Below are 20115 nucleotides of genomic sequence, written 5' to 3' on the forward strand. Positions count from 1 at the left end.
TATGATTTTAGTATAATATATTTATTTGGATGTTCCCCGATTCATTCCTGTAGAGCAATGGTACTTGCAGAAATCATAGACCAAGCAGACTGTAAAACATTTTTCAGAGCAGTTTTGCAGTAATTGTAACCTGTGAATGTTTAAGGAGGAGACAGATACCTGTAAATTTTTAATAGGCATGCTTCAAGTTTCTTTTGGCATAGATTTAATGCACATAAGAAAGCAAAATGTACGATCAGTCAGAACACCAAAAAACAACTGGAGGATGAACTCAAGTAAGAATCGAGTTTACCCATCTAAATTTGGATGGGAAACCATCCTTCTGTCTGAAGGATCTTTCCTAAATGGATCTGCAGGACACAGCTGGGGCTCGCTCTTTCCTTCCAGTCTAACCAGGGGATGGGAAGGTTAATTCTTCTGATAACAGAATTAACTCCCTTTGCCTATATACCAAACTGTCACATACCACAAAGCTATTACAGAACCATTGCAGAACTATCTAAATGTGTGATAAGGATAGCTCCCGGGTGCAGGAATAAGTCAGAACATACTTAGTAGCAAGTTCTTGGGGCTGTGGAGAATCCACCCCGGCTATTTTCCCGATTTTGGGTTTGTAAAAGCTTTACTGAGCTGATGATGAAGGATTTGGAAATTTCTTTAATCAAAAAAAGACCAGGTTTTCAGGCTATTTAAAGAAGGTAGGTTTGTGTAGCCAAACTTTTGCTTTTACTCTATAAATCAAGGATGTGCAAGCAGGGGAGTGTGGTCAGAACAGATTCATTTCCCTCCCCGTGGGCTTTTATGGCCCACAGGTTGGACCAGAGACATCAGTTTTATGCCTCAGCTCTGCAAAATGGGAAGGACTGCTGTAGGTTGGGTGGAGGCAGACTTGGCTGGAGAGGTGAATCAGGTGCACACAGGATCAGGGCTCTGCAGCTTCCTGCCCCAAGCAGCTAAGCAGACTGCAGATGTGTTTTCTGAGTGAGTCCAAAACATTTAGCAATAACTAGATGACTGGGGAGAAGTCTGCTTTTGTCCTGAAAGTGAGGCAATGGTACCAGAACTGATTTTTATTTTTTTTTATATAAGGTCCTGAGATGAGTCTTCACTATCAGTTCCTTCCTGGAGTAAATAGTGAATATCAACTATTGCTGCAAAGCTGCAGTCTAAAGGAGCAGTCATCTCACCATTTTTGCCTCTTAAAATCTGAGTTTTGCAGGGGTTTTTATTAAGTCTAGTGAATACTCCACCATGACTTTATATCTGAGAGGGAAACAGATTCACTAAACTGTAAAAGGGCAAAGAAAAGTGAAAAAGTGAAAATTTAACTCATCATGGAGTCCAAACCAATTTCACCCAAGAATTAATTCTTTGCAACAAGGTTCATCTTTCATTTGCAGGAAAACATTTTCATTGTCAGAATAATATTTGCATTTTCTTTCTGTCAAAATCCCAATAAACAAATTAATGAAGCTACAGGTTACCCTGTATTTCAGACCACCATAAGCCAATGTGAGCACAAAACAGGGTTTGTTACATACTCAAAGCCATGGACTATCCTAAACTCTACAGGCAGACATTTGACACAAAGAAGCCTAGAGCTGCTATGAAAACACACAGATCTTTCTCAACCTGTACCATATTTAATGTCATAAATCAGTGTAACACTGTTATCATATGTCAATCTATACATGATATTCTTGTTGCAATGTCACTAACAGGACTTTGTAACATTTAAGTAACTTCAGACTATAATTGAGTACAAGACCAGAAATGGTATCTTAAAGCATCAACTTTCAGACATGATCTGATGAAGAAATTTTCTACTAGGGATGATTAAAAATATGTTGAAAATATACAAGAAAATTGTTCTTTTTCTACGTGGAATATGAGAGAAAAGATATTTCACATTTGTTTGCTTCTAAGCAGCCCTTCTTTTAAAAAAGATTTTTGAAAAACTTAAAGAGAATTTAAGTTTTTTGGTTTTGAAAATTAAGGTCTTTCTGCTTCCCCATACTTCTTTTTCAGTTCTTCCTCTCTGCTTTTACTGAACAAGGGAGGTTAGGGAATGGGAAAAAATAAGTAGGAAAGGAAAAAATAAGTAGGAAGTAGTTTTAGTAGGAAAACTTTTAAATATCAAAAAATAAAAAAGCACATTTGCAATAAAACAAGTATTATATGAGAAAGATTTGTAAAAAAATAGCCAGCGGACACATGCTTCTTTCCTACTTAATACTGACAAATCTACAAAACATCTTCCATGGACCTGAGTCCTGTCACTTCTGTATCAGCCTGTAAGTATAAGCCTATTAACTTTATTTCATCTGATACTGAAATACAGGTGCAAAGGGTACAGCAAATCAGATACAATGACATCAGCAAGACTATGTCAACACTTTAGGAACAAAAACTGCTCAAGATGAAATTTGGCTAACGAACTGGGATGAACACACGAAGGCCCAAAGAAAGGGCCCATGGCCACTCAAATGCTTCCTAAATCCCCTCTCTTGTGAGCTTCTTCAATGAGAGCGATCCCACTGCAGAACCAGTAACTTTCTGCATCACCTCCACTCACCCTGCATGCCTCCCGGGTGAGTTGACACTCCAACTTTTGTTGCCATGCAGGACCTTCTGACATTCTTACGCAGAATGGCTTTATACTGTAAAATGACAAAGGACTGTGACAGAGGTCACTTTGACAGGAGTTACAGCAATTTCGTGTATGTTTAACCACAAGAGGCTGACAGGTTGGAAAACCATCACATCATGTCAAGTATGAATTCTCTGGTGCTCTGAACTTCCAAGAGAGGCCTCAAAGGGCATGTTATTCTCTGGGGAGGATTTTGCTGCGAGCCATTTCGGGTAGCTGTGGCTTATGGCACTGCTGTGCAGCACGCTGTATCCCAGGGACCCCACTCCCTACGCATCCAGCACAGGCTTACACCTGGGGTGTGCCATGGACCCCATCACCACGCAGAGGGGCGTATGTTTCTACCTATGAACCCCAGGCACTGGGCTTCTCCTGCCAAGACCATGTGGCACAAGCAGCCTGTCCTCCTGCTGACGATGGTGCAGTGTGGGCAGTGCTGGTGATTCCGAAGACAAAACAGGATGTCAGACTCAGCGTGCACCTACACGTTCAGTCAAATAGGACAGAGGACAAATGGAGGGAAGTTGTTTTTTAACAAGGGTGGAAAGAAGGGCAGAACAGAATAACCTGGCTTCCCAAACTCACACTATCAAAGCTTTTTTAACTTCACTAATATGTTATATATGGCCATGATAATTCAAAAACTGATCATGTGCAAACAGGAACATATACAGCTGCTTGATATAATAATTTCTATGTGTATTTGAAATGAACATATCAAGTCAATAAAATTCTACCTAGGCTTTGCATTGGTGAGAATATACCAGAGTCACATTCAAATGTGCCACTCGGAGAGATCACCCACCTCCCCCCCCCCAACTTCTGTTCACTAAATAGATTAGTCTTAGATAATACACATAACTTATATCATTGTTTCTGTGTTAAGCTGGTATGGACATAGACACACACAGATTATTAGGAAATTTAAAATTACCTATCTGTGTAATATGAAATGAAGCACCTATGCACACATACAGATGGACAGAGGACCACCATGAAAAGCAACTGAAAACCAAAAATGGTTGCTTAACTGGAAATTATGAAGAATAGTAACATTTAATGACCTATCAGAGACCCTAATCATGATACAATGTGCTACTGTATAATAAAACTTGTTCTGCCATAATTTACTGTCAAGGAAGAAAAAAAAGGATGAGGGAAGAAAAAAAGATTTCCATTTCTCACCATTTTAAACATAAGGAAGTTCTAAAATCTCTTTTCAAGGTCACAAGAAGACTCCATGGCAAAGCAGAGGTTTGTATGAACATGTTTAGCAGTGTTCATAGCATGTGAAAAATGAGCCAGGTCTATGGGTGTTATACACCAGATTATCTCCACTGACTTTCAAGTATGAGCTTGAATGACTTGCATTAATAGACCCCTGCTAAGCATGTGAACCAGTGCTATTTTGCTGTATAGTTGTTAACTATACGATTATGAATGAGGGCAAGCATTTTCTTTTTGAAGGCAAACATAAACTTTTGGCATATAACCAGCACCTTCGCAAATGGAAAAGAAGTAAAGCTGTCCAGCCTGAGGGAGATAAACCTGCTAGGTGCAATGATGCCTAACTGGTACAGGAGTGCATATTTCTGAATACACAGACACACAGCCTGGCACAGTGGGAAATGTCTGATACAGAGATATTCGTTTTGTGTTATGAGATAATTTGGGGAGAACAATTGAATCAGCTTCTAAATGGATCAGGGTGAGACACATGGTGGCCAGGTCTGTGGTTCAAAACACTTCCGGAACATTTTCTGAAATCGACTCAAATGTGAACCTGCACTAGGCCCACCTGCAAGCTCTTCAGGGACCCATGTGTGCCAAGGACATCCTCCAGTCCTGCCCAGTGACCAGTGCCCCTGTAAAGGAAAAGCCAACCCGGGGCTCATGGTAGGCACCTTGCAAGGCACAGATGGAAGAATCCACACTAAAAAATGGAAACGTTCAGGGGTCCCAGAGAGCTCCCTCAGAACAAACGGGTAGCTGATGACACAGAGTACACACAGAACAGTTTCTGCATCTCTCCACACAACCCAGAACAACAGCACAGGATGAACACTGGGTACCAGCAGCTGTCCTAGTCTCAGGGTGAAGTTTTCAGACACTTTGGACCATCTGCAGAAATGCGAGCAGCTTGCAGACTAACCTCAGCTTTGCTCACGGCAGTTGCAGACAGGATTTGCAAAGCATTCTTCTAGTATCTGCAGCTGACAATTTTTATGATATATGTATCTGTGACTTTTGTCTCACTAGTATCTGAATATTTCAAGATAGTAAACCTCTGAGGCCCTGATTTTATTATTAGAATGACTTTCTGAAAAATTATATAGTTATTCTTTTTTAAAAGAACCTCTAAAAAAATCACTCCCCTCTCCCCATCAGAGCTTTACACTGCCTGCAGAGATTACATTAATTAGCACCAGCTTCTACAAAGATGGATGGGAGTTTAGGGGAAAAGTAGTAATCAATCAGGACCTCATCTCTGGACATGCTGGACTAGACTTGCATTTGTTTCTCACTTACTGCTCTCTCAGTAGGTGATGCAAATAGGCCCAGATGCCAAATTGTTCTAACAGCTGACTATAAACAAAAAGTCTTTTGAAAATATGTTTGAAGGATTAAAAGAGAAAGCTTCTTTGAAGGATTAGAAGACAAACAGTAGGAAGTCTGAAATAGTGTCACATCCCTTACACTGCATGAGTCCAGGTATGGGCCAGGGACTTTTAAAACTTGAGGAAAGTTTTACCCAGCTAGAGGTGTAATTAAACATGGCTGGAGAGTGCACTTAAAAAGTGCCTCAAGGACTGCTCTTGGCCATATGAGTTTTTTCTGTCTTGCTTAAAACATGGAACTTGTTCAAGCACTTTCAGGAAAACACAACCAGCGATCAGTCTGCTCCTCACGCCCAGCTGGTACTCGTGGGTCTCCTCAACGTGCCAGTTTGTAACTTCCCGAATTGCTGCTGTGTGCTGGATCACGCTCTCACAACAGAAATACACACAGTGAAGTATCTTGAAGTGGAAAAAAAATGGTACTAAAAGCCAGCATCCCTCGGCCTCACGATCTTCTACTGATACCTAGGTACTTGGTCCTGCTACCACTACACAGGCTGATGAGAAACCAGAGAAAGAAAGAATCTGCCTGTGTCTAGGGCAAAATTTTCAGAGCACCATAGGTTCTTGTAACAAAAGCATACAAAACATATCTGATTTGAGAATGTAGTGTCTATCAGTTAGATACCCCATTCTATCATTTACTGGAGAATAAATCACTCTGCATGGATGTCTTACCTTTGCAAAATCAGATATTACTGGTTTGTTCATTATGGGGCAATTCTGAGTTCAATACTAAGAGCAAATTCCAAAACAAGTTAAAAAAAGACAGCAATAAAAGACAGGTTTTGGTTCCAAACCACCAAAATCATTGGGAGCTATGAGCAACCATCAGTCACAATAGCAACAGTATTTAAAATATACTCCAATAACTGGAGTATAAAAACCAACCCCAAACCATTCATGCAATATGATGTCAACTCTACTTTTTCTCCCACTGAGCAGCACTAATTCTGTGTGATAGCCACATGCTTATTCCATGTCCCCACCTCTCAGTCATGGAGGAGAGAGGAACTGTTACAATCTGAGCTGGAAAATGTAAATCAGGCAAGTTTCAGTTGTACAGCAGGATTTTCTTTCTATACAGGATTGACTTGCCACAAGGGTACCTTTTCAAGATGGCCACCAAGATTAAAGTTGAATGCTGTCGTGTCCAATTCATTTGTCAATTTTGTTTGTACTTCAGTTACTACCAGTCCACAGGGTGTTGGAAAGTTTTTGTGCTATTTAAAATATAAAACCTGCTTGAAGTGCATCACATGTTTGTTCTGCAGGTATACTCAACCTATCATCTCATCAACATTTACTGAAGACTTGTGAACCTGTGAGTCAGTGAAAGCTAGCCCAACCTATCTAACGACAGAGAGGAGCTGCAGAACAAGTTTCTCCATGACTTTGATGAGTTCTTCTCACAGCTGACCAAAGACACCTGCAAGAAAATTCCTCTTCTCAAATCACCTCTATACCACAAACCACTTTGCTTGTGCTTCATCCTACAGTCAATAGACCCAAGACAGTCCTAATATTAGTACTACATGCATACACACATGGCATTCTGCTCGGGCTCTGCAATGATGTACATGTCCAGTATACCAGAAATTTAGATCATGCAACACAAATATAATAACCAAAGATTAACCATGTTGTTAATACACGGGCTCAAAATCTGCAAAGCACTGACAGATTAGAATGCCTTTTTGGTCTGATAAGCGATTAGTGCGCTTGCAGGCAAAGAAAACTGGGAAATCTACACATTTGGACAAATGTTTGTTGGGGAATATACTCCTTTTCATGTGTTTGCATGCACACAGTGCTTTCACTGTTCTCTTGCAGAAACTTCAGGAATTCATATGCCGCCTCCACATCTCTAAAAGCACAATACTGTTATCAACTAACGCTGCTACAAACTCTTCCTTGCCAAAACAAAACCTGATTCACTCTTTATTCATCCAGCATTATAGGAGAAGGAAAGTATCAGTTGGAGACAGCTCCTGCAATGCAAATGCCTTCTGCCAGGACCAACAAGTTACAGATGGATAGCCAATACTAAAAGGAAGACTGGAAATTCAGTGGACCCCAAAGTAGCCTGGAGCTTTTAAAATGATTTTGCATCCCTTCTTGCCTCTGGTATTTCCATGGATACTTATAATAAACTTTTTGGTTTTAAATTAAAATGTCTCTAGCATATATTATATATATATATGTATAGGTGAGTGTAATCATTAAGAATGTATTCATAACTCCTAGGCTGTCACTGAGAGGTGGTCATCAAGGCCAAATCAGAACCTACAAACAGGCACAACCCAAAAAACTACCCCAAAATTCATCACCTCGGGCTGTAAAAAGTTAAAAGTTCTGATTACAGCTCAATGACCAAAACAGACTGGTAGAGGACACCTACCAGTTTAGAAATGTGGACTGAAACATATTTACCATGTATTATGGCAGTCTTTCAGTGGCATTTTCTGCTCTGGAAAGCTAGGAAATGGAGCAATTAAAGCAATTACAGAATTTGTACCAGGGGACATTACTAATGAGACTATGCTGTGATACTGCCATTAGTTTTTTATAAATATATGATTTTATATGCAACTTACTCCCTATCCTTGTCAAAGAGGTATTGAAAGTACTCCAAAACTTGCTGCAGGAGCAGGGTTTTCAAAATTAAGAATATATGTATGCACACATATACATATGTGTACACACATATGTATGTATAACTGTATGCTGTAGTATATAGTACATTATTATAGATGAATTGTACATACAATTATTATATATTACACTGTATGTCTACATTGCAGAAAGTGTAGAGAGAAAGACAGTATTCTACTTTATATTCTAAATCAGAGAAAAAAATTCTATGTATATGGTTAAAATATTACAATATAGTAGGAAACAGAAGACCGTCAGTTTGCTGTACTATGCTTCTTTACAAACTGAAATTTTTTCTAACACTAAAGCAGTGTACAAGTTGCAGGGATATACATGTACTCTAGCTGTCCACTAATCAGCCTGAGAAGAGAAACATCAAACTCTGTGGGAAGGGCGTTCAGGCCCGTGGCTCTGCACGGTCCACTTTAAAGCTGTTATTGCAAGAGAGCTCAGCTCTGTCAGCGTTCACCTGTCCAGGGTGCAAGCTGAATACTTGATCCCGTGAGTAAATGGCCTTAGTTCACCTGGCATAAAAACAAAGACTGACAAAGTCTTTGTTCTGCAAGACAAAATTTAGTTTTAGGTTTAATCATGACTCATTGGGTTTTTTGGTTTGTTTTTTAGGAAACACTGTGCTATCCAGAAAACACCAAAGAAGAGTTCAGCCTCCCTTAAAAAATAAATGAGCAGTGTAGACTTCTTTTTCCATGTAGCTAGCACAGGCCTCTCTCACTCACACCATGTCGGGTACCTCTCTTCTGACAGTGTTGTACTGGAGCAAAAACAGGAGCAAAACCAGGAGAGAACAGGAGGACAATTTAGATTAACTCATTCTTAGTTCTTTAGCCGCTTCTCTTGAACCTTTACCTAAAAAAGAATCTGTAGCTGTTTTAAGTCTACCTGGTCCAAGAGAATATCTTACAGGTCTGACTGAGGCTCGGGACTTTTCCTGGGCTGTCATGCCAGGCAGCCAGGAGCAACAGTGGAGTCTGATCCCTGCAATGAAAACTCAAAAAAAGGGGTATACTACTTCAGAGTATTATTACTATTGGGCAAGTGCTTATGGGCAATTATTACAGAAGAGATGTTATCTGTTATACCACCTGTCCAAAATCACTATCATCCCCAAAAGACTATTAGCAGAGTCTGTGGTCATCTTACCCTAATTGTAAAATACCCATTTTCATTTCCTCCTGCCCTTTTACAAAAGTATCAGAAACTCTAATAATCAAATTAAAGAAAATAAAGAATAGTGCAAGTGTGACGGCATCCTGTATAGGAAAACACCAGTTTGTAGTTGCCTCTGAAAGACTGAGAACTATTCACTGACGTTTAAACCACCTTAACCACGACCTTCAGGTAGGATTTGAACGTAATAATGCCATTCAAAGAAAACTGCAAGGAAAGAAATAATTACGGGCTTCCAATTTTAATTAATGCTTCTTCTTGTAACAAGAACAGGGTATGATTAAAGCGTGCCTGGCAAATGGAATTTCATATGGCATGCTTATTTCTTACAGTAGCTTCTACGAAGTTGTAAAACTGAAATCATTAATTTAAACCCTTAAAATATCAACATATGTTTACTACCAAGTCTTAAAAATAATTGGGTCATTATCATTAAAAGCTCCTTAACTGACTGCAACTTGAAAGTGCTTGCAATGGTGGAAATATCATGTATAAAATGAACTTGGTTTTGATCCCATTTTTAATGCCAAGTGATATAAACAACCAAGACATCAAAGACTGCACAATTTCTAAGACAGGGTTTTTCAGTGTAACAACATCCAGTTTTCCACTGCATTCTCCTCTTTGTCCCACACCCTTCAATCTTCCCATTTATTTTAAATTACATTAAACCTATATCAAAGACAGATGTGCAATCCTAAAGCTACGGCTGGGTGCACAATTCCTGCAGTGGCAACCCTGTTCAGAGCAGCCAGCACTGCCTTGCTCAGAGGTCACTTTATTTCCTTTTCAAATAATCATTAGCTTCAAAGCACAGGCAAATGAGTCAACATATCCTCTAATTATCAATAATCTAAAGATGACTTCCACAGAAAACGAATGACAATTCTGACATGCCAACTCTCTGCTGCCAGTTTTCTTCCAATTTCCACTGGAGCTTAACAAAGTTGTCACCGACTGGTCTGACAGCACACATGACTACTACACTGCCACATACTAATAGTTATCTTTTAAACCGCAGGGCAGTTTATAGATGATTCGCTTCTACCCTGCACAGCATGACGGCGGCTTCCTGGTGCCTCAGCCACTCCTTGGTGAGTGTTGCCAGCCAGCTCAGCTCCCGATAGCACCACAGCCGCTCATGCCTTCAGCTCCAGCCATACCTGCAAACATCCTCTGCAGTCCTGTTAGACTTTTTCTTGCATGTTGGTTTTCCACTGCCAGTTGTTTCATGCTACACGGGCTGTTGGGACTAAGGTTCACCTGGTTTTGCTAGCCTTGACACCTAGAAGCCAGAAGAGGAGGTAGCACCAGTCCACATGTGAAGAGCTGAAAGGAAAGGGGTTCCTACCCCCAAAATCCACCACATCTTTATGGGTGAGCAGCAGCTTGAAAAGTGCAGAAAACTGCAGGCCAAAGATAGGCAACAGAGAGGCCTCGATGTCTTGGAGAAGACCAGGCGGCACCGCAGGGAACCCGAAGCCTTGCTCAAAGGAAGGGTGCAGGGACCTCTCCACAGTTAAAGCATTACAAGCCATCCACCTCTCAGCTTACGAGACACAGAATGACACTGCTACCTCCTGCGGTGGGACACACTGCCAAGTCAGCTGTTGTATGTAGAACAGCTTGGTATAGAATTAAGCTCACAGGTTGCAGATGTGAAAAACAGTTCTTCTGAACAGTTCAATACCTTGAACACCTTCAGTAGTAAGCAGTACTGAATTACAGAGCACCTTCACACACCAAGATGGTGTGTGCGCAAACTCAGTGTCACTCTCTTCCTTCTCCCATTCTCCTTATGCTTGCACAATTATTTATTTAAGATGTGAGTTGTTCAGAGCAGGGACTGTCTGATTTCCCATCTCACAGCTGCCTTTCTGTTATCAGTAAACACAAAATAAAATAAGACAACTCTGCCTTTACTGTGAAGTAGATGCAATACAGTAACGTGAGTCATTTAATTTTTTTTCTGTGGTGAAATGAAACTGCTGATGTTCATTACAGGTAGCAATGGAAGAGCTTGTCCTAGATCGGGATCCTGCTGCAGTGCTGTTGTTCTGTCTCAGTGTTTTCTTCTTTAGTTTTGGTGGTTTGTTTGTTTGTTTGTTTCCTTTTCCTCCAGAAATAAGTTTAGAAAACAGTCTGTCCTAATTTCTATCTGTTAGGATTGCATGACCACAAGCAGTGCAGAAAGCCAAATCTGACTTTGTATCTCAAATCTCTATCATTGTATCTACATGCCTATATATAGGACAAAGAGCTCCTTCCTCGCAGTTGTGCTAAATAAAATCTGTAAAATTGTTACAATGGCAATCTGAATTCTCCTGTTCTGCACAACTGCATATAGCAGAAGCCCACAGGAAACATTTATAAACATACATACAACTCAACACCTGCACCGTCTATTTTGAAAATGCTATAAATAGGCAATGACCCAAATCTAACCTGACTACAGTCCAAACCAGTGAGTCAGAAGGTTGGCAATTAAAATTATACTAAACAAGAAAACAACCTGACAGACACTTCACCTTCATTTAGATGTAAATCCTTATCTGAGAATACCTCTTACACTTTTTTTTTTTTTCCCCCCAAATAAACCAGGCAGCAAGGCAATATTGATGGTACTAATAAATGTCTGAGTACACATATTCATAATAAATAGATTGGACAAAGAAGGGGAAAGTTCCTCATTTACTTAAACATTGACACCTTCTTTGTGGCTTAATGAAAGCAATTAAAGACTGAAGTCAGGGTCAAATAAGCAAGCTTATTAAACTGGAATAAGCATGTTAATGAATAATAATTAGTTTTAAATGTATCCTGAAGGTTCCTTGCCTCATTCACTGGCCAAGTTTCCAGATAAATGATGGATGCTATACTCTATTTTTTCAGTACTTTCAAACTTCATGTTGGTACAGGATTACCAATATACTGTACTGATTTGTCCCATTCATGAATAATAATAATGATTGGAATGTTTCCCTCCATATTTGATACATATCCTTCAGCGTTAGCCAAATCCCCTATGTTTTGTGGCTATAAAACATGACTTATCAGGGTGAGAAAACCACTGTGTGTACAGGACAGGCAATTGATAGTTCAGGAGTTGACAGTTTGGGGACTGAGGCATTACGAATTGTGTTTACAAAAGTAACAACCTACTCTTTATGACAAATATGCATTTAGACTGTAAACTTGTTAAAGCAAGGATTTATTTTCTATTCTTCACTCACATAATATGTACTAATTAACCTAGTCCAGGTTCATGGATTCAGAGACTTTAGTGCTATTGCCAACATAAACCAAGCCAATCGCAAACACAGTGAAAGCTGTCCCCAGGCTGGAAGTCTCTCTAAGCAAGTGACATTTTTGACCATGTGGTATGAGGAAGGAGGCATTGATATATTGCTTGATCTGGTCGGGAAATCTATGCTAGAAATCCTTTTTGAGTTACTTACGCGAGCAAACATAAAACTGCACAAAGGCAGCAGGGAGGGAGTAATTGCATTCAAGCAATGAATCCATTATCACTGCCAGAAACCTCACGTGAGCTACAGGTGTCAACAGACAGATCAGAAACACTTGATTCAGCACTTCCCATTTGAAATGGATGTCATCTCCTTAAAATGAAAGAGGAAAAAAAAAGCAAATCAATCCCCAAACCTCAAATACTTTTTTTCCAGCCAACACCAGCTTTGATGTGACAAACACAACTGGTAGGGATGTCACAGACTTGACGCCCTTGGGTCCCCATTCCCTGAGTTTCTCATGCTCATGATGTTTGCCCTAGACACTGAAAATCTGGGAGTCCATCAAGTACATCACACAGAATTCGAGTATGATGTTGAACTTAAAGGATCATCTTAGGGCCGCATCTTACAGCTTCTGCTCTTTCGTCCACTTTCCTAAAAATAAAACAATTCCCCATGATTTTTATGCTTGCATAAACCAAAATGGTACCTTTACAACCTGCAGCACTGAAACCTTTTGCCAACAACAAAAACCATCCTGTCTGTTTACCCAGGTTAAAACAACTCAGAGTTAAACCACTCAGCTTTTCCTTAAATTCCTCTGTTGCTCACAATTAGTTCCAAGGTCATGAAAAATCTATTATGACTAAAGGCAGTAACTAATTAAAAGAACCCAAACAACCCAAACCAAAAATTCCTATGAATTTTCAGCTAATAGTTCTATTTTTTGAATACCCCAGTGCCACTACTGACTACAGATCTCTACCACCAACTTCCCTGTTTTTTAATAAACATTTAGCTGTGCCAAGCCCCCGCTTTGTTTCATACATTTTAGATAAAATTCTCCTGCCAAAGCAACAGAACCATGCTGTGATGAAAGCCACTGTCAGACGCATATAAAATCTCAATAAGCTCATCAATAAAATGGCTGCTTAGCTCCTATCCTGGGAGGAAATTTTTAAGATGCTGATGGATGACTTTGTTGAGGATGATTAAAACAATGAAATAAATCTGGTGCTCGCAGGAGTGCAGGATGGATTCAGGGAAGACAGAGACACATGCACCATGCAGTTTTCTCCTGTCTGCGTTGCAGGGTTACAGCCAGCGAAGCAGATGCAGGGTCTTGTGCAGAATATATGGACACCACAGCTCTGCTTTCCATGCCGCACATTCCCTCATCCTTCACTTGCAAACATTTGGACTTGACCCTGCATCGGGGTATATTATTCTCTCCCAAACACAGATAACAAGAACATACATCAGACTGCAAGTAAAAGCGCCTCTTGCGTACCTCACTATGGGTACACAACCTTTTTCTTCAGCGTGCCATAGTCTAATTCTCCCTCTCCCATATTCCTTGACTCCTTCTCCACCATTTCTTCCTCTTCAATTCTTCTTTCATTTCTTCCTTGTTTCTATTCCTTCCATCTCCTTTCCTTAAATTACTTAAGTACTATTTGAACTAAGATGTTGGCAGAATTAAAGATCAGCTTAGATGATTGAGAAGTATCAGCAATTATAATTGCTTTGAGCAAAAACAGTGTACCAAATCAAATTTATCAGGAAAGGAAACAATGTTACTCTGTTCCATACAGTCAAGATATCCCAGACTTTTTCTGAGTTATCTTCCAAACAAAGGAATGATAAGCTTTTTGTTGAAACATTTCATATTTCAATGATCATACTAGAAAAAGCACCCAGATTTTCACTGCAGCACGAGAAGAGACAGGTTTACTCTCTCTACAAGTCTTCATGCTTACAAACACAGACACAACAAGGGCTAGCACACTCTGTTTTTCTCATTTATGAAATTCTAGACAGAGGTGGGGAAAAAAAAAAAAGCAAGCTTTTCCTTTGAGTTTTCTCTCCCTTATTACAGTTTTTTCAAAACCTCTATATATCAGCACGTTCCTGGGATACAACAGTATTTTGTTTTCTTTTATCATTCTAGTGCATATAATCTTTACCACAGTCTGGCATGTTTTTTCTCTGTGCCTCCGCTAATAGGTATAGTACATACTAGTGGGAAAATGGCCAGTGACAGAATTCAAGTGGCAAACCTGATAGCTACAGACCTAACTCAATCCCGTCAGCAGTCTCAAAGCTCATAGAGAAAATACACAGGCTGCACACCTGTTCCTGGTTAAACAAAGAAAATGGGATTTTTATCAGTTTGACTGTCACCTTTTACATAGCACCGTTTTGTCAAGAGCGACTAATGAAAGAGCTTACCAGCAGATAAAGGATATACAGCTTTGACTGAATTCATAGATTTATCTAAAACATTTTCCAGCAAGAATTATATTACATTCTTTTCAGAACTGAAATAAGATTACAAAGCATGGAAATGGTGTCTTAAAATATATATCTATATTATTGCATATGACTGAGCAGCTTCATTAATAATGATGTCTCTGAAGATTTCCATTTTGCACACAGTCTTGGTGAAAGTTTAAATATACTGACTGCCTGTAATCCATATTAATTTTGGCTGGTATTTTGAATGAATGCCCCAGGAAAGAAGAGTGGGTTTTAGCAGTTTGTATGCTAATATACAACCCAAGAGTTAACATGTACATTTCCTTCTTCGCCCATGTCTTGTGTGTGCATGACCATGGACATGGTACTTGCTGCACTAACATGCATTACCAACACTACTTTTATGAATTACAGAGGCACGGTGTGGCTGAACTGTGTTGGCGATGGTTGAGCTGACTACATAGTGCGCTCGTGGAGGTCTGTATAAAGCCTTAAAATAGACAATGCTATCTGTATAATGCTGCAGCTTGAAGACCTGGAGTTCTTTCTGAAAAATACACCTAACATTTCAGTAGTACCAGAAAAAGAAAATAAACTTCTGAGAAATGGAAAAGAAGCTCTGAATCAACACACAGCTTTTAACTGTCCTCTGAGACCATTAAAAGAATGAGTTAAAAAAAACAGGATGAAACAAGAATCCCAATAGCTGAGCAGCAGAATAAGCTGTCCCCAAAGCTCTCCCCGTAAAGCTGGAGATGCAAACTTAAGTCCTTTCACTGAGTCACATCTAAGGCTACCCTGGGCAATGCAGCTGGAAGCAGATACCTTTCCATTCAGCTGAGTTGTCAGAGCTGAATAAATAATGTGCTAACCACATCATTTCTTTGTGCACATGAACCACAGGAAACTTGTGTGCCTCCAGCACACTCGCCAGATGGGATAATTAGGGTCAGACAGATCACTGACCCTCCTAATAAAAATACCCCAGAAATGGAACTTGAATAAATCTGTGTCATGTTATCAAACTCCTGAACAATCCATGGAAAGCCATCTATACTGACATCCAGCAGCTTGGTATTCCTGTGGGCGCATCTCGTGAGGGCAGAAATCATTGGGATTTCGGTATTTTAAAGTATTTCTTGTATTTTCTTTATGGAAGACAGGCACTGAGAGCTCACTGCTGGGAACTACTCAGCTGTCTTTCTATGAAAATGATGAAAGCACATATATATGCATTTATGCTAAGCTATTCTCTCTTTAATTATCACTGAGGCTGATTTGTCACACTAAAACAATTTTGGGGAAGTCAAGGCTTTGAGACAGCACAAAATGCAAATGCCATTTTGCCTGCCATAAATGGAAGGCATGACACCCATTTAAATAACACTATTTTATCTGAAATTATAAAGGTAAATATTATCAAATAATCTTATGTTTGAAAATAAGTTCATTATTTTAGAGTTACAAAGGCCACATGAGACACTGTGTTCTCCCTGAAATCAGGGAGGTTTCCTTCCTTTACCTACCAAGTCGATTTTTCCTTCCTCGATGCGTACCACAACGTTCAAACCCATACTGATGAATAATCACATTCATATGAAGCTACTCTGTTATTTACCAGGTATTATTATGTCATATAATTCTTTTCCACGCCAATACGCCCTAAACCAGAAAGGATTAGACACAATGCCAATTACCGCAAAGCGCAATCTGCTATGAACAAAGGACACACCACAACTCCAAAGACAAGCAAATCTGGAAGTCCACAGGCAGAAGATAACAGCAACTCCTCAAGAGTCCCATCACTCCCATGGAAATTAGGGTTGGCTCAATGAGCCGCAGTGACTGGAAGCATCTTTTCCTGTACTCCCATGGCCTGGCATTCCCAGGCAGCTAGAAAGTAAATTTTATTCAGAAGCCTTCTATGAGCACAGCCTTCAAACATGTTACATACCCCAACACAGGCATGCAGCTCCACTTGGCCACGCACTGGATGAATGGATTCAACTTGCTATTTCAGACTTACATCTCTATGCATTACTTTCACAAGGAAAAACTGGGTGCCATAAGCTAGTCTTTAGTTTAGCAAAACACACATATTCCGAAAACCAAAATAACTAAATACTCAAATTCGACTTACAGCAAGATATGACTTTTACATAGTTCTTCTTTGGCTGGAATATTCACAAGTAATTGAAGGGACCTATGCCAAAGTTAGAGGCAGGACTTTGGTGAGGAAGTTTTACGTTTCAAACTCCAAACAAGATATACACATGGACACCGCCTCCTGTATATCCAGCTGCTGATATGCAAAAACCAGCAAATCCCCACAGAATCATAACAGTAACTGTGTATCTAACTTCTGCTCCCAATCCCCAGCTGAAAATTATTTTAACAGCTATTCAGTTGGAACTCTGCTAATGAACAAACCCACAAATTCAAAAAGAGGCACAGATTTTTAATTATAAAGCAAGCAAGTAATCAGAGAGGGAAAACAAAAGGTAATAGATCAAATCATCTTGTCATTGATCTAGAGGTAAATCAGCAGTCACTCCATCAAAACAAGAGGGGTGACAAGAATGTATGAAATGACATAACCCAACTATTTAAACTCAGTATTTCAAACGTCATACAAGCCCGACCTGTACCGCAACCACTACATGGTTAAGAAAAGATTTGACCTTAAAATTATTTTAACACTGACCTCTAGTGACAATAGGTGTGAATTTACCTTTTCATGGGGCTGCCCAGTTGGGAATGCATCTTCAGGCCACTCTAATTATGGAGCTTGCTCTTGCATCTCCAATCACCCCCCACCACAAGGAGCATGCAGCCAAGAAGGGACGTCCAGGTCGTGTATAATAGTTACAGTCAGGGGTGAATTATGGGTGACAGACCATGGTCTGTAGAAATTTTATGATTAAATCCAAATCTCTGATTTCACTTATCAAAAAAGAGGAAAAGGCAACAAAAAGGAAATACAAACACCAGATTTCAAGCCTCCTAACTAATAAATGTACTACAGCAGTGGTTCTCAACCTGTGGTCTGAGGACCCCTGGGGGGCTGCGATATCATCACAGGAGGTTCACGAAGGCTTAAAGCAGGAGCGGGGGAACATCCAGCCCAGAAACATTTGGTCTGGCCCACAGCAAGTACCGCATCTCCTTTTCCCACATCTCACTCCCCTCAATGCTTCTCTCCTACTCAAGCCCCCACCCCCACCCCCAACCTGCCCTGACATGTTAGTATAGTCAGTGCCAGTATGGTTGATGGGACACACTTTAACTAGTTTGGGTTTTTTTTTTCTCTTAAAGACATTTTCTTAACCCAACAGCCCTCTTTAGGACCACAATGGGCCTGAAGTCTGTTCCTTCAAGTGGTGACCCTGGATCCATAAACAAAAATATATGGTGACTGAGCACAGACAAACAAGGGGAAAGGTGAGAAGAATTGTAAAAACTTTTCATCAAATTTTAATGTAAAAATTGGCATCAAATTCAGAATTAGAATGTTAAAATACCATAAAATGGGCCATTTGAGCAAAAGGAGTGTTGATGCTCTTATTTTAAATTCATATGGACTCATTGGAATAAAGATATTATAATAGGAGTGTGTGCATTAACAGATTAACTTATTTCCCCTTCTCTCCAAATCTGAAGACCCTTCATGAGAAAACTGAAATAAATATCTGATGCATCTAGTGCTTTAAATCTTGAATTAAGTCTTGGTGGTCCATAGCCACAAAAGATATTTAAAGGGGGTCCGTGGTGAAGGAGAGGTTGAGAACCCCTGCACTACAGCATAAGCTAAGCACAACTAATGACATGACAACTGCCCACATCTTCAGGCAACCAGCCAAAATGTCATCTTTCATCTCAGGGACTGTAATACCAAGGGAACCTCTTCTCTGATGCTCTGTAGCAAAAGTAGCCTTGCAGCTCCTGGTACAGTGCTCCTGCAGCTTTCTCTGCAAAATGTGGGTGTGATGGTCTGTGAACCCATGGGAGCAGGTATTTTGCCCGTGTATCCATTTCAATATAGTCCACACAGAAGGATGAGCATGTTACAGCAAGTTGCCAACTGCCCTGTCTCAAAAAAGCAGTGAGGAAGCTACAGCTGCCACTCCAGTACACAGCCCACGTTAACTGTCTCTGCACGTAGAATCACAGAATAGTTTGTGTTGGGAGGGACCTTAAAGATCACCTAGTTTCAACCCTGCTACCATAAGCAGGGACATCTTCCACTAGGTCAGGTTGCTCAGAGCCCCGTCCAACCTGGTGTCTGACGATCCCTGTAGCATATGTATATACACACACATGTATAAAGAACACACTTAGGCAGGAGGCTAGAAATCTGCCAGCTGGACTTCAAAGGGTGAGTACTACCTTTGGAGCTGATCCCAGCTTGGGGTAAGTAGGAGCGGGTTTTATGTCATCTGAATCTATAAAGTTACCTTTTGCATCATCCAGATGTTGTAATCTGGGTATTTCATTTACACTAACATGACTTATGTCAGGGGAGATTTTACTTTCTGTCAACTATCCATCCCAATTGTCTCTGGTAGCAGTTGTCAAAATCAGAGTCCAGAAAACTTCTGCTCTCCCCAACACTTTCTTCAAGGACTGTATAGTTTGTCAGACTGCTTGTCCACTTAGCTGATACCACAGGGAATTTCATGGAAGCATCTGCTGGTGCACAGCTATAGCCAGGTGACTGGACAGCCAGCAGCACAGCCAGGGGGAGAGCACCAGGGCCCTGAGGGACTGTGCACCAGAACAGACTTCAGAGCTAAAGCCAAATCAGTCATACCTAGGCACAAATACAGACCCATGTATTTCAAGATAATTGACTTCACTCTCCAGTCGTTTTGACTGGAGAGAATCAGCTGTCAGAACAAACTTAACTGAGAAGACTGAAGATTAAAACACATGACTGATGGGAAATTAACAAGTCCTCTTATACTGACAAATACATCACCTGCTCATAATGAAAATTGCACAACAGATAAAACTTCTCTGCTGAATGAGCTGCCAGCAAGAAAAATCAAAGCGGTTATTTTTCAGTACCACAGTCATATATATGGTGCACTCAAAAAATGCCTTCTTGCCAGCAAGCCAGGCAGCCTTTGGCAACACACCTGGACCTTGCTTCCCCCAAAGCTTAGACCTGATGATTCTTCCATGTTTTAGCAGCTTACCCAATCACAACAAAACACAACAGTCATGGGAGAAGGAAAACATACCTTATTTAAACACACTGAAATCAAAACCCAAC

The 20115-nt window shown here is 40.2% G+C and overlaps 1 protein-coding gene across 5 annotated transcripts in view; it reads right to left on the minus strand.

Moving 5' to 3' along the window:
• Positions 1-20115, minus strand: part of VWC2 (von Willebrand factor C domain containing 2) — a 60833-nt gene that overhangs the window by 20518 nt on the left and 20200 nt on the right. For 3 of the 5 annotated variants that reach the window (XM_074897832.1, XM_074897833.1, XM_074897834.1), the window contains exon 4: positions 12570-12731. The exons of 1 other annotated variant lie outside the window; for it this stretch is intronic. In XM_074897832.1, coding sequence (XP_074753933.1) covers positions 12570-12731 — 162 coding nt within the window. Of the gene's footprint in view, positions 1-10884; positions 10989-12569; positions 12732-20115 lie in introns of those variants that run through there. One more of the 5 variants, XM_074897835.1, reaches the window with a different exon arrangement.

The sequence above is a fragment of the Athene noctua genome, chromosome 2 (genome assembly GCF_965140245.1).
Source record: "Athene noctua chromosome 2, bAthNoc1.hap1.1, whole genome shotgun sequence".
Classification (NCBI taxonomy): domain Eukaryota; kingdom Metazoa; phylum Chordata; class Aves; order Strigiformes; family Strigidae; genus Athene; species Athene noctua.